Raw genomic sequence first — 22,932 nt, 5'->3', positions numbered from 1 at the left:
CGTATTTATGTTTCGTAAACAAAGATTCCGGTGTCAACATTTAATGTTCACGTGTGGCTTTGTTAAATCAATACCTGAGATCGAAAGTTTCGTGAAACTACGCTTACTTTTTTTAGCTTCACCAAAATTGCTGATGTGATATGATGTTGGTAAATGTGTACAGCTCCGTACTGTAATTCTGAGAATTTGTAACTCAAGAGTCTCGTTCGGGCTGTTTGCACAGTAAACATCGGTGCTTGCAACCAGAAAGCCTAGCTTTCTAGCTTTCGTGGTACTGGACAAGCGATGGCATGTGCAAAAACAACATAGGCCTAGAGGTGGTTTTTTTTAAATAAATTTAATGCAAAATATTGACATGGTGCCATACCATGCCACATCCTCACAATATCATTCCGACTGCAAGCATGGTGTGTTGCCGTGCAACATACTCAACGCGAACACATGGACAGCCGCCCCACTGCCTATGATGTGAAGAAGCTTCGGAACTGTCAAGTGTTGCGTCTCCGTTGTGCAGTGTAACCGTCGTATACCTGGGTACAAAATCAAGCTTTCTCCGATGCCGATACAACTTTTGTTGTGCATCTTTTGAGGAAAACAAAGAAAGCAATGTTTCACAAATTCAACTTTTGAGTTTAATACATCTGTTTGGGCAATTTTCTAAGTAATAGTATTATACTCATTTTCATAGTTAAACTCAAAAAGTGAAACACAAATACACCAGTCAATCACTTATGTAGATTTAGCATTCCTTCAAAATATATAAATTTTCCCTTTGAACACCTTCCACGGTTGACCTATCACCTGCACGGCTCTAATATTTTTTTCTGAATGAGGGACAATTCATTGTTGCATGCATGCAGAGAGATATTTAAACGATATTATTGTTGGCTTTCATAATCTGTGCAATGCTAGCAGGCAGTACTATAAAGCCACTCAGTTATTTCAGTATAAGCAACTAAAGAAACACATAAGTGATTCTGTAAAATTTTGTGATCCCATCGACAACTCAAAATTTTAAAATGAAATTTGCTGTATGCTTCTCGTCCCATTTTTCATGGATTTAGTCTGATGAAACTTGTGCACAATTTTCCTTTCTCAATTTAGCCAACCCCGATTTTAAACACCCTTCTTTCCCAGAAAACCATCGATCGCAGATTCGCTTTCTTGGAAAGTACCTCACGAAAGGAAAGTTCTTGTTTGTGTCATCTCATGAAACCAAGGTGTGACGGTGCAGTGGTGAGGTGAATGTATTTTCATAAGTCACAGCACGCATGATCATTTGTATCCTGTGAACAGTCCACATCGAGGCTCGACGGGTCGTCACAGCTAGTGTATAGCGATATCGGTGCTGGCCGAAGATCGACCAGCTGAGCTGTGGTGGTTATCTTCAAATCGACCAATATCGTTGGCGCACTTGATCGTCCATGAGCTTATTCAACCGCGACAAGTCTGTCTGCAGAAGGTCAAGTTCAGATACGAGGCGGGAGCAGTTGAACGGTATGTTGTTTTCCCTGTAGTTAGGACGGGAGACGCTAGACCGTGATCTGTTTATGTCAGACAGTGTGCGGTTATTTTGTCACACGCACGTATAAGCTTATACTTTAGGAAAATATGCCAGATAGTATGCGGTTGTTGATTGAGGCATATCTTTGCGTTGTGAATGTGAATTACATCCGATCGGTAGGGCGGTACGTGTATCAGTATTGCGACGTGATGGTGATGGAAAATGTGACGTACACGATGCACATTTCATTTCCATATTTTCGTCACACTGAATGCTTTATTTTTATGGGAATTACGTTGCTTTCGCTTCGTGTAGCCGTCACTTCAAGTCTGTATATGCGTCACTCCATTGAACAATGGAGGGGACACATTCAAAAGGTGGAACCCAGTACATGTATAGGTAGCCACTATGGTCGTGAGGACACATGAGGACACACGTACGTAGCCCTAAGTACTGTGCTTTGTGTTCCGGGCGTGCGGTGGGAGGCCGCGATAACACCGGGAACACACAGCACGATGACGTACCCATGTAGGTATACCCGTAACTTTGGGGATGGAGGGAGTAGGGGACTGTTATGCAACATTCTTATTTCCAAAGCCAATTTAATATTCTAGTTTCGTGTAACATATATTTGCCATTTTGGGGAGAAACTTATTCGCTCTTCAAGACTTCATCAAACAAGTATCAGTGCAACCTTCGGCGGCCATGACTAACTCAATGATTGTGATTTTATACAACTCTGATCATACTTGACCCCCGAGAGTTTTCGTCGATGGTCTAACGTTTCTCTTTTACGTACACATTTCTGTAGTTTCCAAAGATTATAACTCTTAAAAAAAGGCAAATTTCTTCTTTATTACGATAATTATCGTTCATTCCACTTTTAATACCTATTGCATGCACTTTGTACTTCGTCAACATGCGCACGGCACTTTTCTGTGAGATTCCGGGATCATGTGATTAGGCTCGATATGACACGCCAGGGTTTTTTTTCCAGCCAAACGTACCCCATGGAATACACGTGCAGAAAAATTTTGCTGGTCGGTTTCTGCCGAGTCTTTGAAAAGTTTGATATTCTGGCATTAAACGGCTATAGACTATCCCTGCTACTGCAAGCTCGTACACCTAGCTACAAAGATTTTCTGAACACTTTATTCTCAGACGTAGATAATGAGAAAGTAATTGTTTGACTTTTTACTAAATGTTCATGTACTCATGTATCCTGGCGACAAACATTACCATGTGCATAATGGTCTGCAGATAGTTTGAACACAAAAAACACGGACGTTTTGTTCTGACCGAATGAATTTTGACTTACCTTTTAGGTAAATTGTGACAAACTGTCCACTAACGGAAATTTTATTGCGACATACTGTGTTGCATACACATGAATAGCAAGTACAAATGTAGGATATGCACATTTACCGCAGAATTTGTGCACATAGGGAAAATTGCATCGCCCATATGTGAGTAAAAATGTAGGTCTGTCCATAGGGTCCTCAATCTCCGATGATATTGATGATGATGATGATGATTAAATATTTAAAAATGGAGAAAAATAAAAATATGTTTGGACCCTGTAAATTTGTTGTTGTTGTTGTTGTTATTGTTGTTGTTGTTGATAGTATTTGCAGAAAAGAACAAAGTATGCGCTGCGAAATTTGATACAGCCTAACTATACATATGTGCTGCAATTAGGCCGTATTGAATTTTGCAGCGCATATGTATAGTTAGGCTGCATTGAATTTCGCAGTGCGTACTTTGTTCTTTTCAGTAAATACTATCAACAACAACAAAAACAACAACAACAACAACAAATTTACAGAGTCCAAATATATTTTTATTTTTCTCCATTTTTAAATACTTAATCATCATCATCATCATCATTAATATCATCGGAGATTGAGGACCCTATGGTCTGTCCAGTAAATTATTTTCCAAAAGGTATGATATCGTTTTACCCATGTCTTCCAGTTCCTCCACAAGATATTTAATGATTAACCTCTTTGCTTCAGCATCTCTGATAATATTTGGTATTCAACAATTTTTTGCCATAAACAGCATGGTAAACACCATTCAGCAAATAGTCTGCCATGAACACCTATGACCCACGGAGGTGGGGGTGTATACAGTATACACACTGTTGATGGCATTTGCATATACCAATTGGCTGTATGTACCCATTATTTATTGTTTGCCTTGCTGACTCTAGCATAATCAGGTGACAATTTTCCTTTGGCGAAAAAAGAGCAATGACACCCAAACACCAATGTTATGCTCTCTTTCAGTTCCTAATGTCCCACTCATAGCACTTGGTATCATTAGTGGTTTATTTTGATTTGTTGACATTGGTATAAAAGAGTACTAGTGATAATATATAACGCAAAACTGACAAAGAATGTATAATTGATGTACAAAACTATGGATATGTAGCATGTTATGTTATGTAGCAGATCAGATTTCTAGGTCATTGTATTTGTGTGAGGTAGTACTCTCATTGTGCTAGATTTTGTCAAAATTGACGGGTAATCCTATCCATAAAGGTCTATTTTAGCTCACATTTGGTTTATGTATATACAGTAAAACCTGTCTAAACCGAACCCTGTCTAAACTGAACCCTTTTCCCAGCCCCAATAGAACTCCAGTGTTTCATCCAGGATGGCATCACAGGGCTTGAAATTAACTTTTTTCCCTGGTAGTCCACTTGGGCTACCATTTTCTGAAGTTGGTAGCCCAGTGACAATGGCTGGTAGCCCATGCCTATTTTTAGTTCAGGGATATCTTTTTTCGTTACCAAAACCATAGGCAGTCGCTGCCCGGACAACGAAAGGCTATTTTTCTAGATTCTGCCCATGAAGTAAATTTTCTAGTCATTTGATGTGAATATTGCACACCTTTAATACCCAAGGAAACAGGTATAATGGACGATAGTGATACTCAAAATTTTGTGACCTATTAACAACCTGTTTTACTCTCAGAGTTGTATGCAAATTTTGAGTCGTCATGACAACGACACAACCTTCTCAGCACTGACACATACTGTAGCAGGGCTAAAAGTAGATCATGGGCCTTTCTGCAGGGAGGAGGCATACTTTCCGTGTAATTGTGATTGATACATTATGATCAAAATGCAACGAAAATGCGTTTTCATTGGCCATCATTCCTGTGCCTGTCATTCAAGTACTTCAGTTCAGATATTGAAACTTTGTTGCGAAGTTCCACCGCATAACCGATCGTCTTAGTAATTTGTATAATAAAGTCATAGTCTGGCCTTTCTGTGTCTAGCTTGGTTTGACTATGGATGTACAAAAATACATCTATGGTTTGACTGCCTCCCAAAGTGACCGACTGGGCATGGCATGCCAAGTACTGACTGAATTTCAGGTCTCAGGCTTTGGTAGTCCGTGTGGGCTACCATTTCATGGATTTTGGTAGCCCCAGAGAAAAGTTGGTAGTCGGTGGACGCGGGACTACCGCTAATTTCGAGCCCTGCATCAAAAGGGGGGATTTCCCCCTTTACCAGAAAATTAAGGGGGATATCACCAGTTTATATGTTCTGCTTGTATGTCTAAGGTGTGACTGGTACCATTTCATAGGGGGGGGGGGGGGGGGCAAATTTCTAGCGGTGCCAAGACGTCAACAGAGAGGGAATCCCTCCATCCCCCTTTCTAGATGAAACACTGGATCTTTATGTTAAAAGGACGTCTATAAACCAAACATTTCTCCAAACTGACGATTTTCTAAGTCCCTGAATGGTTCTTTACTGTATACCAAAAAAAATCTTAAGTTGTCAGTCAGCAGCATCTGTATGTCGGTACGTCTGGATTTATGTCTGTCCACATCAAAAACTCCAAAATTGCAGCACCTACCATCTTAGTATTTGGTGTAAAGGTGCAACCAGGGGTGTAGATATGAATTTGTTCAAATGAACATGTCAGTATCAAAAGTATGCAAATGAGGTAAAAAAGAGAAAATCCAGCAAATCGCTAAAACTTTGTAACCACGGGCTGCATTTGGTTGAAACTTGGTATGCAGGTTGTTTATGGTCATTTTAGTAAGATTTGTTAAAATTGTGGTGAAATTTTGATAGTTGTATATTTTGGGCCAATATTTCCCGTTTTCGGTCAAAAAAATCTTTTTCTCTAAAAGCGCTCATCGTATTGCCTTGAAATTTAGTATATATGATCCTAGAGTTGGTCTCTATTAGGTTTTATTCAAATTGTGGTGAAATTTTGATGTGTATTTTTGGGACAATTTTTTCCTATTTTTGGTCAAAAAATAATTTTTCTCTGAATTAAATATTCTGATTGCTTTGAAACTTGGTATGCATGTACATAGAGGCAACCTTATTTGAGTATCTTCAAATTGTGGGTGAATTTTTTCATATTTTTATTTTTGGGCAATTTTTCCCATTTTTGGTCAAAAAAATCTGAAATCACTCATCCGATTGCTTTGAAACTTGGTGTGCATGTTCCCAGAGATAAACATATTTATGTACTCTCACACTGGCCTGCCATTTCAAATCAAATGTGAGCCAAGTGTCATTGATGCTATGTTTTGCATATTCTCTTGACCCAAAACTGACTTTCTGAAACGATAATTGCATTCCTTTTGTATCAGGAGTATTTGCATCTTGTTTTGCATTATTTATGATGATCTATGATTATTTGTGATGACATGAAACCATCCTAGTAATAGAATTGTCAAACCATCAAAGTGCCAGAGACAGGAGTACTTATTAAAGGCAATGAATAAATCTTCTGTTCATGAAGCATAACATATTCTAGTGAACCTCCAATAGGCCAAACCCGGAATTCGAATCGGCCACAGTACAAACAAAGCCATGAGCGCAAATGCGCATAGTCGAACGTGTATTTCCATACGCGTTAGTACACATGTGGGCTTGTTTGTACCGGCATCACGTGATTATTTGGGCGTACGGAGTCTGTAGAACGCATCGCGTCCTTTTTATTCCGGAGTAGAACCATTCACAAACTCTATGAGTAATTTTTGGAATTTTTGGAAATGTGTTTGCATCATCCTGATACCAACCAGTTCATGCAGTGTGTATTCTTGTGTTAGTTGCGATTAAATTGAGCTTAGAGGCACATTGCTAAAGTATTAATAATTATCCTTATCCAAACATTAATTTAAAAAAAATAATTTTGTGTGCAATATCAGAAAAACTGTCACGATATGAGCATAAATTTTTGGCTACCACCTGTGATGTCTCAGTATTATAACTGAACAAAATTCCACAGGCACTATATATAACCTTGCAACAGGGCATAATTTGAGTTACACATTTACATCTAAGTTGCTGCATGTGTAAAACTGTTTTTTGTATGATTTTTGTTTCAGGAATGATATCATGCAATAACATTAACAGAAGTCACAGAGTCACTGTTGAATGATAAGTGTTGCCTGTATCTCTACGTGCACATCAATCGCTATCAAGATGGTGTTTTACAAAGTGATCACACTGTTGATATTGTTGTCTATCATTAGCCGTAATGGACGCACCACTAGCGCAAAGCATCATGTGAAATCTAAGTGCACTGTTCGGGGATATACTTTTGACTGCAGCCACATGAGACTATACAAGGTGCCTACAAACATCCCAGTGTGGACGAAAACTCTAATACTGAGCCACAACTCCATACCGATACTAACCGGGACGTGTTTTCAGCAACTCCCAAACTTGGAATATCTAGATATGTCCTACAACAGCGTGGCTCGCATCGATCAAGATACATTTCGGACCAACCAAAAGTTAAGGACAATACTGTTACCGCACAATGAGGTCACCAAGGCAACCCTGCCGTATGGGGTCTTCAATCCGCTCCATAACCTGACTGAGTTGAACCTTGCTTTTAACAGAATGAAAACCATCCCCGAAGATATGCTAATCAACACACTTCAGCTCAAAAATCTCAATCTTGCTGGCAACCAACTGCAGTCTGTAAACTTGGGCAAGGACTTGAATTTATCACATCTGAAGAAACTGAACATTTCTCACAACATCCTGGCTGGTTTGAGGGAAGGTTACTTCACAGCGCTCAAAGGGGCATCCCTCAGTGTTCTTGACCTTTCCTACAATCGGATCACCGATATTGAAAACGGCACTTTCCTTTCTGTGAAGAGCATCAAAACTGTAAATGTCAGTGCAAGCTTCAAAGGAGACCTCTCAGACCTGGTGAGGAAATTATCAACTCCATTGAAAGGGAAGAGCATATACCAACTGATCCTGAGGAACTTGAACTTACAGGGAATCGATGCCGGGATGTTTGCGGGATTTGAATCAGAAGAGCTTGGGCATCTTGACTTGTCTTTCAACAACATCACCACTCTGATCGATAAGTCTTCCTTTGTCGGATTGGATAAACTTCGGTACTTGGTCTTGGATAATAACAATTTGCATCACTTTGACGGCGGCGCTCTGGTTGAACTGAAATCGCTGCACAGTCTGTCACTGAATGACAATGCACTGTCGGTGCTGGCAAGGAATACCTTTTCCAGCATTTCCTCACTGCCATTGAAGTATCTGTACATAAGAAACAACAAGATTACATCCATAGAGCCTGGCGCGTGCACAGGTCTGGCGAATTTACTGAATTTGAACTTGTACAATAACCAGATTCACCAAAGATTATCCGCGGACAACTTTGAAGGACTTAGAGGCCTTGAGCGCTTAGATCTCGGCCATAATAAAGCTTCCTTGAATGCAAAGGCCTTTGATAATCTGAAGAACTTGACACACTTGTACCTGAACTTGAATGGCATGACTTCCATCAATGTCAGACCGTCACCCTTCAGGCGTCTGACTTCGCTGAAGACACTTGATTTAAGTAACAACAACATGAACTCCCTTGCTGAGGATACTCTGGCCAACTTATTTTTGTTGGAGACACTTTACCTCCAACACAACAACCTGGCTGGGCTCTGGAAGGAATCTCATCCAGGTGGACCGCTGATGATGCTGGAAAACCTGACAAAGCTGAAGAGTCTGCATCTTGGTTGGAACGGATTTGAAAACGTTCCGGGAGAAGCCTTCAAGAGCCTGCAAAGTCTGACTAACTTAAGCCTAGAGCACAACAAGATACATTATCTGCCTGACTGCCTGTTTGCCGAGACAAAGAAACTGCAGCAGTTGGATCTGCAGGACAACCTGATCACTTTGGTCAACAAGACTAATCTGGAACCGTTCTTGCAATCTCTGAAAGTCCTCAACGTCGCCAATAACACTTTCTCCTGCAGCTGCGACATGGAGTGGTTCAGAAAATGGGTGGACCGGACCACAACAGAACTGGTTCACCTTGACAGATATAAGTGCCTTTCTCCTCCTTCACTGTACAAGCATCCATTTCTTTCCTACCATCCGTCACCATGGATCTGCGATCACGTCTTGCCCATGTGGGCCTGGAGAATCATCATTCCTTGCGGAGTTGTGTTGGTCATTCTCATCGCAACTTGCATCAGGTATTCTGGCTACATGAAGTGCTTGTGTTACATGATCAAGGCGCATCGGAACAGTTATTCCGTCCTCGACGGCGAAGATTCGTATTACCTTTATGATGCATATATTGCATGCAGTGACGAACCAGGGGACAAAGAGTGGGTGACAAATTACCTGATTCCAAACGTGGAGGAATGCTCATCGCCAAAGTTTAAGCTCTACTTTGATGACAGGGATAGAATAGGAGGCGGTTACAACGTTGATGACGCTGCAACCCGGATAGAGAAGAGCAGAAAAACAATATGTATTGTCACGTCAAACTTTCTAAACAGTGAAAAGTGTATATATCAAAGGACTGTAGCAATACAACAATACTTTGAAAATCACAAGGACATCTTGATTCTGATTTTCCTGGATAAAGTTCCACAACATGAACTGACAGAGTATGAGAGAGCACACAGATTTATGAACAAGAAAAGTTACCTTCAATGGCCTTTTGACAGAGGGGAGCAGTTGGCATTTTGGCAGAAGCTGAAAAGTGTTTTAGGGTCTAATGTCAATCATAGGAATGTGAATGTGTAATTGTGGGCAGGGTAAAAAATTGTTAGGGGTGAACGCATCCAGTTCGCGTAATTCATTAAATAATTAATTTTGACAAAAATAATGTCTGTACATATGAAATTTTTCACTTTCAAAATATCATTGACATGTAAATTTTTACCGTTATATTAAATGAGAGATATACCTTACAGGATTGTCATCATTAATGTTGAAAAACAGACCAGTTTGCCCTTGAACTTCTATGCAAATACGTCACACAGCTAGTGCATATGTAATTTCCCTTTGATAAAGAAATTCTTTCAGTCATTTATACATATTAGTTTTGGCACCACACAAATAGATTGTAAGAAATTATAAAATTTCTTTTTGAGTGGAGTGCAGTTTTTGAAGACAGATGCATTGAAGCTGAGCCATGAAATCACATACACTGAAAGTCTTACGACCTGAACACATGAAAGGTTAGACAGTATGTTTATTATTCAACATAACAAATGTTCACAGAAACTCTTGGTCTAAAGGAAAAGTAACCAGTAACCTACTATAAATACTTTTGCATATCCACGGTGGAAAAAAAGACAGATTTCATCTCAAAACTCAAATAATACAAGAGGTACTGAATATCATGGGGGAACCTTGTAACTGGGAACACTTGCGTTGACTGTTCAATCAGGGAATAAGATGACAATGTTTTATCACAGTACTTATAGTTGCATCACAGTCCCACTATTATGTGACTGTAAATGCATAAAGTAAGTATCACATCACCAAAATAAAAAATACACAGCTCCTCATTTCCATGCAATATTGTGCTTTGCAAAGTACTTGTCATCTTAAAGGGCCAGCAATGCTAACTTTTGATGATTTTTTCATAATGTTTATTTCGTATGTAAATGGCAAGTTCTTACTCTTCTCCCGAAAAATGTTGAAACACCCATTATTTAGCTTCTCAACATGGCATCTTTATGTGTAAAATGTACTGTTATTATTAGTATCTGAATTCTAGTCCAGACCAGAATTCAATTGTCAATATAACAACACAGTTTACAAAGGAAAAGGCTGAGTTGACAAGTTGACATTACAATACTGCATATATCAGTATGGTTTGGGGAGAAGAACAAGAAATCATGGTTGACATTAAAAACAAAAACAGCAAAGAAATCATCCAAAGTTAGCATTACTGGCCCTTTAATATTGATGTATTTTGAATAGCAGGTCTTTCCCATCTACACTGAGGTGGAATGAGTCAAACTACACCACTGCATAAAACAGGATTGGACCAAGCAGATTACCTCCCTCTGGGAGTTAAACTCCTCGCACAACATCAAGGAATGATCACTGTCCATTTTCACGATCACAGTACTACTCGTCACCCTGCCCTTCAGCGTTGAACAGTTCGATTGTAATGACTTTGATGACATCTACACATTGAGTAACAGGAGACCCCCGAGTTCACTTTTATGACAAAAATGAACACATTACATTGCTGACCCTTGAACCCTGACCTGATGGTGACCACTGACATCACACAGAGATTTACCCTATACATGGTTCGAAAGGTAAAAGGAAACCCTTATAACTGGCAATGTTTTTGGATGAATTTTAGGGTAAGTTGTCATGGAAATATTTCAGTATCACAAAATTTTTTTGTATTAACTCTGTATCCCTCCTGTTTGCCCCACACCATAATCATACCACTGCCACATTTTGGTATGATCCATTTAATGCTCTCTTTGGCATCATGAGACCCCTGTTATAAGGAAATAGGGGTGAAAAGGTTGAAGGTCATGTCGAATTCTGAGACCAACCTCTGCTCACATTTAACAGTCGTGAAGCTTCCATGACATTACTGGCTTTTAAGCAAAGTACCCTCTCACTACAGTCCCTCAATGGGTCATTTGAAAAAAGACTGCTCATAATATACAGGATTGTACAGGTTTTTCTACTAATCGACAACATTACACATGGATATTGTGAACCACAGAAAATGCTCCAAACTTGAGGGACAAATCATGCAGAGACAAAGTGTAAAATATTTGGACCAAGTCATTGAATGCAACTTCACTGAGCAGTTGTGTTGAAAATCACTGTTTGCCATCGTGGGTACATTAGAAGGTAAGCTATGTGTCACTGAGTCAGAATAAATCATTCTAGTTGACCCTTACACAACTGTACAATGGTTCAATCCAGTCATCTTCAATACTGTGGGTTGGACCATGTACAGTGAGATACGGGGATGAGAGGATACATAAACTTTGTACATCCTATGTCATCACTGCGCAAATTGATGCACCATCTCTTCCTTGTTGATGAGATGTGTGGTCTTGTTGACTAGCTGCATCAACTGATTCAGATTGTGTGACCATTCGTTGAGGATGTCGTTAGGGTCCTTGTGCTGAGCAAACGTGATGATACCCTGTAGTCTGTCCACCCTGGCATAGACCGTCTTGTTCACTACAAGATTGGACAGAAACTCTTCTGTCTCCTGTTTCAGAGAGGAGGAGAAAAGACGCAAACTTAGTAAAACGCACCTCAGCCAGCAATTACAGTGACAATAGCTGAAGATTTTGATGGGTTTTATTTTTTTGTTTGTTTTATTGTTTTGTTTCTCAAAAGTAAATTGAGATACAAGGCATTTGCACTGCAAACACAACACATTGTGTAAAATATGCTATGTTATTGTTATCACTGGAATTCTCTTTTTGCAGAATTAACTTGTTGACAATAACATCAGATATTACACAGAGGCTGTGTTAACAAATTTAACACTACGCACTTTAACACTATTTTAGTGTACAACAAGAAATTGCATTTTACAAACAGAATAAAAGTAAAAGATAATACATCGAAATTATCGGAGCGATAGGAAATTCATGTACATCACATTAATTTTATGACTTTCAAAAGTTTTGACAGCAAACTTGATGATTTAGCTTTTCTGTCTTTTACAAGTTGACATTCTCAAAAGGTCTGAACATGAAAATGATGGACTACTTACACTTTCTGATAGTTCTAGGAGTTCTGCCATTCTCTTGGTGGTTATTCTGGTGTAGTACTTGGCCATTACACGTATATTCTGCGGGGGGAAATGCAAATGAGCTCAAGTTTTTCAGAGAATTTAATTTGATTATAATTTGAAATACTTGTGAAGGTGACTAGCAACGGCAATTCAATAGTCGTAACTGCAGTCGACATGGTCCCTCTGTCGTAAGACCAACTACCTGTCTGCCTTCCTTGGTACTTATTTCCATCTGGACGAAAACAAAAGACTACGCTTGTGTAAGCTTACATTATTTGAAATATGACCATATATGGGCTTGACCGTGAAAAATCAGTATAAACTGTGATCTCCTGTTTCAAATTACTGATTCCAGTAGGAACTAAATCAATTTAGCTTAACTTATTGATGCCCTGTATAAATGCTGTACATGTCAAATGCAATGCATTTATCTTTCACAGCACACCATGTCTGTGTGATACCTGCATGGAGGTAAAAGCATCTTCATATTACGTCAGCCTGCTATGCTTACAAGTTGCTGATTTATATCAGAACATCTTCACATAAATTTTCACTTTTTGGGAGTCGATTGTACCAACTGTACACCAAATATAACATCAGCTTATAATTTAGGATTAATAACATTGCTACGCTACAGTATGAGTTATTCTAGAAGTTTTTATCAGTAAAAGAGAGAGTGCTTGAGTAATAAATACAATTGAAGATATATTTCATAAAGTTTCATGAACTGGGAAACATTTTCTGCTTACATGTTCTACAACCCGTATCCTTAGGTTATCCCAGCGTTTCTTGCCATCATCATTGTCAGGAAATACATCAGTGGCTTGGTTGGCTTTGCTGCCTTTCTTCAACTCGCGTTCATAAATTGCACACACCTGCTGCCACCTCATCAACTCTGAAGTCGTGAAGCACTTCAGTAGATTTCTGAAAGACACACACGGGTTTTACTTCACATAAAAGAATCCACTCAGATAATAGCAATTTAACTTTCTCCAAGCCAAGCCCTTGTTAATGAAGGAACATCTCTGAATCACAAGCATGGGCATGCTATACTCATAGTCATACACTCATAGTCACAAACTTGCATTATTCACAAAAAATTAAAGTTCAATGAATTTGTCACTGTGCTTACTTGACCAGAAAGACATACAATGGATATGTGATAGTTTTCACAGGAATACTGTAACCTCATTCTGGAGACAACAGAAGAATATACAGACTTTGACTCCAATGATACACAGTAATTGGCACAGATTTCTTACTCTTTTTGACAAACTGTTTGGCGTAATGATAAAGTTTCTTACTTATAAATTGGCATTTCTTCAAGGTTCTTGTCCTCACTGATTCTACACATCAAATCTGACTGTTCATTGTCATATGGAGACAGCAGTATGTAGAGTATAACACACTTCAGGGTCTGTAAAAAGAAATGAAGGACGGAGGGATTCTTTTATGAAAAGCACTTTTGTGTGAAGTGACATCTTAGTGACTCTCTAACTGCACGATGCTGGGATAGGTAGGAATTCCACTTCTCCAAGGCACTAAAACAACCTGGTGCATATACCGGTATATCAATGAGAGATGTTTGACAAGACCTGAACTCAAAAAGGGATTTAAAGTGTATTCCTCGTATGATTAGCCCTTCAAATCAGAAAGCAAAACGCATGGTTGAGACAGAACTTGAATAAATGATCAGAGAAAGAAATATTATGTTACTTTGTAGTAATTCAAAGTACACAAAGTTTGTATAAAAATACTAGTGATTTGTTTTGACAGTGAAAATCATCCAACACTGGTTCAAAAACACTAGACCTCAGTCAGTTGTATGACCAGTATTAGAATTAAATGGATCTGCAGATGGACTGTATCTCACAGAAACAAGACATTATAAATGGGGAAAATATTTTCACTTTTATACTCTCGTTCCAAAGTTCATGTACACTGTCATAAGTTACTGGCACGATCATCAGATCTTCACAACCAGTACTGATGATGTTGTTGGGGTCAGGTAAGGGTAAACTGACCTCATGCCACTTCTCTTTGTTTTCTTTGATAATTGGAGTATCATAGACTGCTCTGTAATGTTTACAAATCTGCAGGTAGGAAGCTTCATGCTGATCTAGTTCTATCATCAACTTGTAGTATTTCAGTTTCAGTTCCTGTCAGAAGAATGTACAGTAAATTAATGATACAATGTCAACTTTGCTACTCCTACAATGTGTATGCTTTCCTGAACTGTAGATCCAATGCAGCATTGAGAGTAGGCAAATTGGATCCGCTCCTCATGTAATACTGTTACTGTTTTATTACTGTTGATGTCTTTTGTTTTTCTGCATGGCACATACACAAGTCTTTGAAATACATGGAAATGAGCAGCAACAGTGTATGGAAATACAAATCACCAGTACAAGGTCCAAACAAATGATTACTATTTGTCTTGATGTTTCCCAGTAATACCCAGGAAATGGGTAATTCCATGACTGAAGTGATAAAAACTCAACAAAACTAAAATGTAATAGTTATCACTGATGGGTATCATGGATGTCATACCTGTACAATTTCATCAGTACTTTCAAAAAACTTGGTGGAGATTTACTCTACAAATGAAATGTAATAGCTATCACTGATGGGTATCATGGATGTCATACCTGTACAATTTCATCAGTACTTTCAAAAAACTTGGTGGAGATTTTCTTGCTGATGATTTGTGTTCGAATGTAGTCTTGGTTTGCTAAACACAGTCGCATCTGCTCCAGAATGAACTCCACTTTCTCCTTCTTCTCCATGGAACCAAACGTCTCCACCTGCATTGAAATACTTACTCATAGATTACGTCTATAGTGGCAGCATGATCAAAGATCAATGGGAAGATCAAAGATAGCTTACATGTGTTTTGCGTAACAGAAGCTAGTACATATACTGAACTATCATTTTTCACAGAGAACAAAGTACTTGGTAAGACCAGCAATAACACATCCAGATGCATATAAAGCTAGAGTGTGCGTGTATAAACCCTTCTGAAGTTTGAATTAGAGTTGTCTAATTATCAATTCCGAAGAGAAAAAAATGACTGCCTGTATCTTTAAATGACATTCTCATACAAGAAATGAAACAAAATATCTCCTTTCCACATTCATCTTTCTTTCTCCCATGGGCTGGGGTTTACAATTAACAATTACTACACTTAATTCAGTTGAACACCTGTGCAATATCCAATATTTGCGAGGAAGAAAGTCTACAGAAAGTTCCATTTTGCATGAGACAAATATATCTGCTTGTTTGTTGACACATGAATGCCAATCTGTAAAACCCATCCTGATCTTTTCTAAAACTAGTCACAGTAATGCAGCTTCAGACTGAAGTTGTTACATACCTGTAATTCTTGCAAGATTTTGGCAGCTTCTGCTATATCTCCCTGGTCCTCTTTGATTTTGGTCAGTTTCATGGTCAGTCTAGCTCGCTCTATTTCAACGTAAATCTGAAGGTAAAAGAACAACACTCATTTTACTCATGCACTGAATAATGTGATGTAGCTGGGCTCAAAAGTTGATGGCAAAATGTTAAAAGCTTGGCAGTCCAATAGACCAAGGGGAATGATTGAGTGGGAGAGATAGGAGAATATATTCCTTTTTTGAAGCAAACTAGCTGGTTGTTTTTGCTGGCTATCAGCTCTTATCTGCACCCACCTACACAGTTAAAATCATGTTACTACAGAAAATGATTAGTTTCTCTATGTTGGAGACCGAAAAGAACACCTTAAAATTATAACGAGTTTATACCTTTAACCCTTTACTTGCCAAGTTCGTATTTCACCATTAGGTCAAGTTGGTCAAAACTAATAAAGCGAAACATGTCCAATATGGAGCATTTTAACAAAGATTTAAAGAATTGAAGGTCCCTGAAGCTAGAGATACTGTAAACATGATTTTTATAGACTAAAGTTGCCATAACATACTAAACCAAGTTCGTCAAAATACATATGGTTTTGGCTCAATTCTACTTTTTTACTGACTTGGCAGATGGGGAAGTGATACCATCTGGCAGGAAAAGGGTTAAATCATTCACAGATCATGGTTTTGAGAATCTTGGAAAAAATCTATTGAAAAACCACACACCTACATATAGCTGTAAAATTACAAGGTGCTTCATACACTTATTTTAAACAGTAATCCATTTTTCTTTTGTCCAACATCCAATTTGCTGACAGCAAATTTCATACCCTTACTTTTTCAACAAATTCTAATTATTCCATACAATTTCTTTTTCAGCGAAGCACATCTATTTGCTAAGGGTCAAACCATGATTCTAACATCTATTCTGAAACAAGTATTTGTGATACCAGCTATGTCTACATCATGTTACAGATCTAAACCATTTTGAGCGCTGAATTTGCACATTTGCAGGTGTCAAAACATAAACATCATTGAGGACCTTTTTCACCTGTATTGAAAATGTTAGCGATGTTACTCTATTGTTTATGGGGACACTGTAACTTTCAAAGCAGGTCGTAAAAAGTGTCAAACACTTGCAAAACATGTTTTGCAATCAATTTGGTGTGAGCAACCCTGAAAGCTTTTCATGATGGAAACCAAAATTAGATGCTTGAGAAAACTGCAGGTAGAATTCTGCATGACTCAACCATCACAAAAGAAAACAACTTCTCTACAGACCTGGAAAATACATAATATACATGGGTCATATAGTATTACTTTATTTTTGTTTTTTAACAAAATGCCTACCAGTGACATTGAATTCTATTAGCCGTAGCCAAGCTGAAGATGTATGAGTCATTCACTCATGTCAAGCCATTTTGGAAAAAGACAGGATTCTTTTTTTAGCTTTGTCACTCACCTTTCCAGCTGTAATAGTTCTCAATGTGTCTATGAGTTTCAGTTTGGTTTCCATGTCTGGTGTTTGGTCTACATATTCAAAGGCTTGTTGAACCATTTTCTGCACAGCCTGTATTTGTGTGTGAGACAAAAAACATATGTGCAGCGCCATATTATGTCTGAATCATGTTCAAAGAGTGAGACAAAATCTGCTACCACAAAGTCTGAAGTGACTCAAATTCATAATCAATAACAAAATTAGACTTAAGTACACTGAAGTGATTAAAATTCATTATCAACAACAAAATTAGACTGAAGTACACGAGCAAAGAATTATTCCATTAAATGTTATGCTTCCAATTAAGCTTACTGTCTTTGGGAGAAAACACTTATGGCAAAGAGTACTTCAAATGCTGTATTGAAAAGCGGAAAGAGGACGCTGTACTTTGTCAGACCGAATGTTTATGGATACATAAATGTTTGGGGGAATGCGGCTATCGACCCTTATTTCTGTTCACGGAAGCCATGTTTTATGATTTCAGTAATCACAAGAACTCATCTTTCTAATGAATTTTATATTCACTGCTGTGAATACCTAAAACATTGTCATTTACTTGCAAATTGTAATATTGGTATCATGGACAAGTATCATAATATGGGCAGGAACTTTGTAACTCCACACTTACCAATTTCAGCTGGCTTCTCTTCTTGGTCAGCAGCATCAAATTTTCATTCAGTAAATTCCAGCTTCTTTGCTCATAGCAGAATTTGACAATGGCCACCAATATCTTGCCTGTGGAATGAGCGTCTGCTGCCTACATGTATGTGGTGAACAAAGAAATTAAGCTTACAAGAAGTACTAAACAGTGCAGGACATCATTTCAAAATTTCTTCCTTTAAACGGTTATAATGTAAAGAAAATATTGTGGAAGAATGAACACATAATTTTACACTTTTACCACCTTCCACTATGCATAGGTCAAGCTCGTCAAATGAAAACAATATGACTTGGCTAAACTATGATCATGAAAGAAAGGAGGAACAATGATAAAATATTTTGTACTTGTACAGTAGGGTAGAACAATGGTAAACAAATATTGAATGCATCAAGACTACATTTAAACTTTCATAACAAAGGTTTTTGAAGATTCTATTGCTAATTTATTGTGAGGCTAATAATTATCTGGATCAGTTAGTTGAAACTGTGTTTCTACCTTGACACCATAGCTAATACAAGGTATGATATAAAACTACATCAATGTACTTGAAGCATTTTATCAACCTATGAGTAAAGCTTTCATATAAAAAATCAATGGATCTCTCTCGCCTACTCCTCCCCCCTCTCTTCTGCCCCCTCCCAAAACAAATATCAGCTGAAATGGAGAGCAAACTGTGGTTAAGAAATTGCTTGATTTATTCACTGAATCACTCTATCATACATACCGTTCTTGTTTGTTTCTCAAGAGATAACAAACTTTCCAGGGCTTCTGAAAGTTTTCCTTGCTGTTAGATAAACAACAAAAGCATAATAAGATGTTAATATTTAAATACTTCTCTATTTTCAGATCCAGTTACAATGATTCTTTAGAAAACCATTTCCGCAAATAAAATACTGTAATTTCTCTTTCATTGGAAAATAGATTAATGAATGGATTATCTTCATATATTTATAAGCATGGAAGTAAGTAAAACAGAGACACTGAGTTTTCCTATATTGAAATGTATGTGCTACTAAAATTTAATAGATACACACAATACTTCTTGCTGTACAATATTTTGCTACTTCATCCAGAATACTACTTAATGCCAAAACCACTTCGCCCCTAGTACTAGCTTGCTTATCTCAAAATGACTGGAGCCCAACAAGTAATAGTGTTGTGAAGTGTGTGGCTCGTGATAAGTACAACTGATGACTTGCATACATTTGTAGCTGTGATTACGCAGCAGTGCTGTGGCTTATCGATTGTGCTCAGGTCAAGGGTCATCGCCACAGAACCACTATGAGCCACCCCATAGACTTTTTCGGTAGTTTACTCCGACACCAATTGGTGTCGCTGATTTAGCGCACAAAATAATGGTCTTTAAATAAATCAACTTGTACCCACTTTATCATTGACTATTTTCCACTCATCTCCTAGTCCTGCTAAATATTTTGACTGTGACAACATGTATTTTCGACCATTTTTCAGTGAGCCGTCAACGGCTTCTGCTTGAATTTGAATGGGTACAATTTATGAAGACTAGTAGATTTTATTATTTTGTGTGCTAAAGCAGCGACACTGATCAGTGTCGGCGTAAATGACCAGAAAAGTCTATGGGGTGGCTTGCAGCGGTTCTGTGGCGATGACCCTTGACCCGAGTGTGATTACTAAGCCACTTTACCACTGCGATATCACAGCTAGTCTTGCGTGGAATTGTCTGATATCAGTTTCTTGAATGTGTTCACTTTCAAGACTTTGATATGATGAAATCGTGGGCATTAGTGGGTTATATTATGGACATACCACATCTGTGGTACGGTTCTATGTTATATTTAGCACACCACTGGTTGCAACAGTTTCGGGTGAAGTTAACTTGTTGTACGGTTTTAGTGTGAAGTGACTCTTTGGGCAAAGAGGTTTTAGTGCAAAATGGTATGGGACACGGTGGTGTGGTGTGACTTGGTTTTGGTATGAAGAGTCTGGCAACTGAAGGGAGACTCTTCTATCTCAATTTGAAGAGTACCTCCAGTTCATTGTAAAATTGAAACGCTGTCTACAGCACTTGTTTCAAATCTCAAAGCTTATCACTATAACAACACCAACATTGATCTTTATTTTTTATTCATTTTGGCTAGTGAAGCATATTCCTAATTATCTCAGTACTCTCAAGCGTCACACCATTTGGGAAAAGTGGTTTCCACACAAATATTGGCCTATATCCTTTTCATGCAGTTTCTCGCTTCTCCCTTCTACTGTTGCTTTAATATGCTACATTTGGTTAATGCAAAAGTTTTGATAATACAATTCATTTTGATCCCCGCCAGTCTCCATGAAACCTAAAATATTGTGCATGGTCAAATCTGTATCATTCATGTTCACACATCAACAAAGCACTACCAGTTCAGTTCATACATAACTTCAGTAAAGCATGCTGTTTTAGAACACAGCTTCCAGGACGGTATAAACTAGGAAACATACGTATTAGTCAAAGATTTGACCCATCAGCATTTATCGTACTCAAAATGTTATGAATGCTTTAGCATCTACCCGAAGGTAAAATGCATGATAGCGCGATGGTCGCACATGCATGCATGTATTGTAAGCCTGAGACACAAACCATGTGTATGACTTGCATAATGACCACAGGGTCCTCGAGCTCCGATGATGATGGTGATTAAACATTTAAAAATGAAGAAAAATAAAAATATATTTGGACTCAGTAAAGTTGTTGTTGTTGTTGTTGTTGTTATTGATGTTGTAGTTGATAGTATTTGCAGAAAATGACAAATTATGCGCTGCAAAATTCAATACAGCCTCACTGTACACATGGAGGTAAGCTACCTCCATGCTATACACAAGCGCTGCAAAATTCAATACAGCGATATTGATGATGATGATGATTAAATATTTAAAAAGGGAGAAAAATAAAAATTTATTGGACTCTGTAAATTTGTTGTTGTTGTTGTTGTTTTATTATTGTTGTTGTTGTTGTTGATAGTATTTGCAGAAAAGAACAAAGTATGCGCTGCGAAATTCAATACAGCCTTACTATACTATGCGCTGCAAAATTCAATACAGCCTAACTATACATGTGCGTTGCAGCCTAACTATACTATGCGTTGCAAATTCAATACAGCCTAACTATACATGTGCGTTGCCGCCTAACTATACTATGCGTTGCAAATTCAATACAGCCTAACATTACCCAAGGGTTGTCACTTCATTGCCACACACTTTTTTTTCAATCGCCAAAAATGCACCTAGCAAGCATCGAAATCGGTAAATTCGACGTAGGGTCAAAGCACATTGGTCCTTCTCAATCATACTCAAACATTTTTACCTCTTACCGATGAAAAGTCGAGAAATCAGCAGGTTTTCAACGCATCTTGTCGTCTCTCACATTCCAGATTTAAAAGACCGCGCGGTACATTAAGTCAAGTGGGCGCATTTCAAATCGAACCAATAGCTGAGCCCGTACTGAATGAATGGGCCCGACGTGAAAACCCGGCAGTAACGTAAGTTTCTCACGTCTTTGGAAAGAACTTTCTCTTGCTATGGGTGAACTGCAACTGTTAAAGTTACCAGAATTTCATACGCAGACAGTGTCACCCATAGTCTTCAAAAGACGTAAGAAACTTACGTTACTGCCAGGTTTTCACGCTGGGCCCATCCAGCTCTGCTATTGGTTCGATTTGAAATGCGCCCATGTGACTTAATGTACCGCGCGGTCTTTTAAATCTGGAATGTAAGAGACGACCAGATGCGCCGAAAAACCTGCTGATTTCTCGACTTTTCATCGGTAAGAGGTAAACATGTTTGAGTATGATTGAGAAGGACCAATGTGCTTTGACCCTACGTCGAATTTTACCGATTTCGATGCTTGCTAGGTGCATTTTTGGCGATTGAAAAAAAAGTGTGTGGCAATGAAGTGACAACCCTTGGGTAATGTTAGGCTGTATTGAATTTGCAACGCATAGTATAGTTAGGCGGCAACGCACATGTATAGTTAGGCTGTATTGAATTTGCAACGCATAGTATAGTTAGGCGGCAACGCACATGTATAGTTAGGCTGTATTGAATTTGCAACGCATAGGCCATAGTATAGTTGGGCGGCAACGCACAGGCTGTAATGAATTTTGCAGCGCATAGTATAGTAAGGCTGTATCGAATTTCGCAGCGCATACTTGTTCTTTTCTGCAAATACTATCAACAACAACAACAACAATAATAAAAACATCAACAGCAACAAATTTACAGAGTCCAATATATTTTTATTTTTCTCCATTTTTAAATATTTAATCATCATCATCATCAATATCGCTGTATTGAATTTTGCAGCGCATGTGTATAGCATGGAGGCAGCTTACCTCCATGTGTACAGTGAGGCTGTATTGAATTTTGCAGCGCATAATTTGTCCTTTTCTGAAAATACTATCAACTACAAAAACAACAACAATAACACAACAACAACAAAACAACTTTACTGAGTCCAAATACATTTTCCTTCATTTTTAAATGTTTGATCACCATCATCACCGGAGCTCGAGGACCCTGTGGAATGACCACACTTTTAGATATCGTTTTTACAAGAAATACAATATCAATCGTCGAGATAATTTGCACAACAATTTTCCATAAGCTTCTCATTCCATACCTTGACCATCTCTTCACATTCTGGAATTCGTTTATTCACGGTATCGCTGTAATCAACTTCCATTTTCTGCGCCCGACTATCATCGATGGACGCCATTTTGATGGGTGATATCGAGGCTCCAGGCGGATTCTCCGATCAAAGATGTAAGAGGGCGCACTTCTGTTCCGGCAGAAGGACTTACACTTTTTGTCGTCTGCTGCAACTTCGCCCT

The 22,932-nt window shown here is 38.3% G+C and overlaps 2 protein-coding genes across 2 annotated transcripts; one reads left to right on the top strand and one right to left on the bottom strand.

The window, feature by feature from the left end:
• The first annotated feature begins 1,249 nt into the window (after window positions 1-1,249).
• LOC139151834 (toll-like receptor 3) lies at window positions 1,250-9,882 on the top strand. Its single transcript, XM_070724841.1, has 2 exons — window positions 1,250-1,497; window positions 6,866-9,882. Exon 2 carries the CDS (start codon window positions 6,915-6,917, stop codon window positions 9,540-9,542), a length of 2,628 nt encoding a protein of 875 aa, XP_070580942.1. The 5' UTR covers window positions 1,250-1,497; window positions 6,866-6,914; the 3' UTR covers window positions 9,543-9,882.
• Window positions 9,883-9,975: 93 nt separating this feature from the next.
• On the bottom strand, window positions 9,976-22,870 carry LOC139151835 (26S proteasome non-ATPase regulatory subunit 12-like). Its single transcript, XM_070724842.1, has 11 exons — window positions 22,722-22,870; window positions 18,810-18,869; window positions 18,053-18,181; window positions 17,389-17,496; window positions 15,911-16,015; window positions 15,186-15,341; window positions 14,562-14,696; window positions 13,842-13,954; window positions 13,287-13,461; window positions 12,517-12,594; window positions 9,976-12,003 (listed from the first exon to the last, which is right to left on the bottom strand). Exons 1-11 carry the CDS (start codon window positions 22,815-22,817, stop codon window positions 11,791-11,793), a joined length of 1,368 nt encoding a protein of 455 aa, XP_070580943.1. The 5' UTR covers window positions 22,818-22,870; the 3' UTR covers window positions 9,976-11,790.
• Window positions 22,871-22,932: the final 62 nt, after the last annotated feature.

The sequence above is a fragment of the Ptychodera flava genome, chromosome 15, assembly GCF_041260155.1.
Source record: "Ptychodera flava strain L36383 chromosome 15, AS_Pfla_20210202, whole genome shotgun sequence".
Taxonomy (NCBI): domain Eukaryota; kingdom Metazoa; phylum Hemichordata; class Enteropneusta; family Ptychoderidae; genus Ptychodera; species Ptychodera flava.
The sequence above is the reverse complement of the archived record's forward strand: the minus strand, read 5'-3'. Positions and strand labels throughout refer to the sequence as shown.

Excerpts from the sequence above, each read along its gene's own strand:
- LOC139151834 (XM_070724841.1), top strand. The coding sequence starts at position 6,915 with ATGATAAGTGTTGCCTGTATCTCTACGTGCACATCAATCGCTATCAAG.
- LOC139151835 (XM_070724842.1), bottom strand. The coding sequence starts at position 22,817 with ATGGCGTCCATCGATGATAGTCGGGCGCAGAAAATGGAAGTTGATTAC. Across the intron at positions 17,497-18,052 it reads AGAGAAGCCAGCTGAAATTG|GCTGTGCAGAAAATGGTTCA; the intron begins GTAAGTGTGGAG and ends ACACAAATACAG. Across the intron at positions 15,342-15,910 it reads AAATCTTGCAAGAATTACAG|GTGGAGACGTTTGGTTCCAT; the intron begins GTATGTAACAAC and ends ATTTCAATGCAG.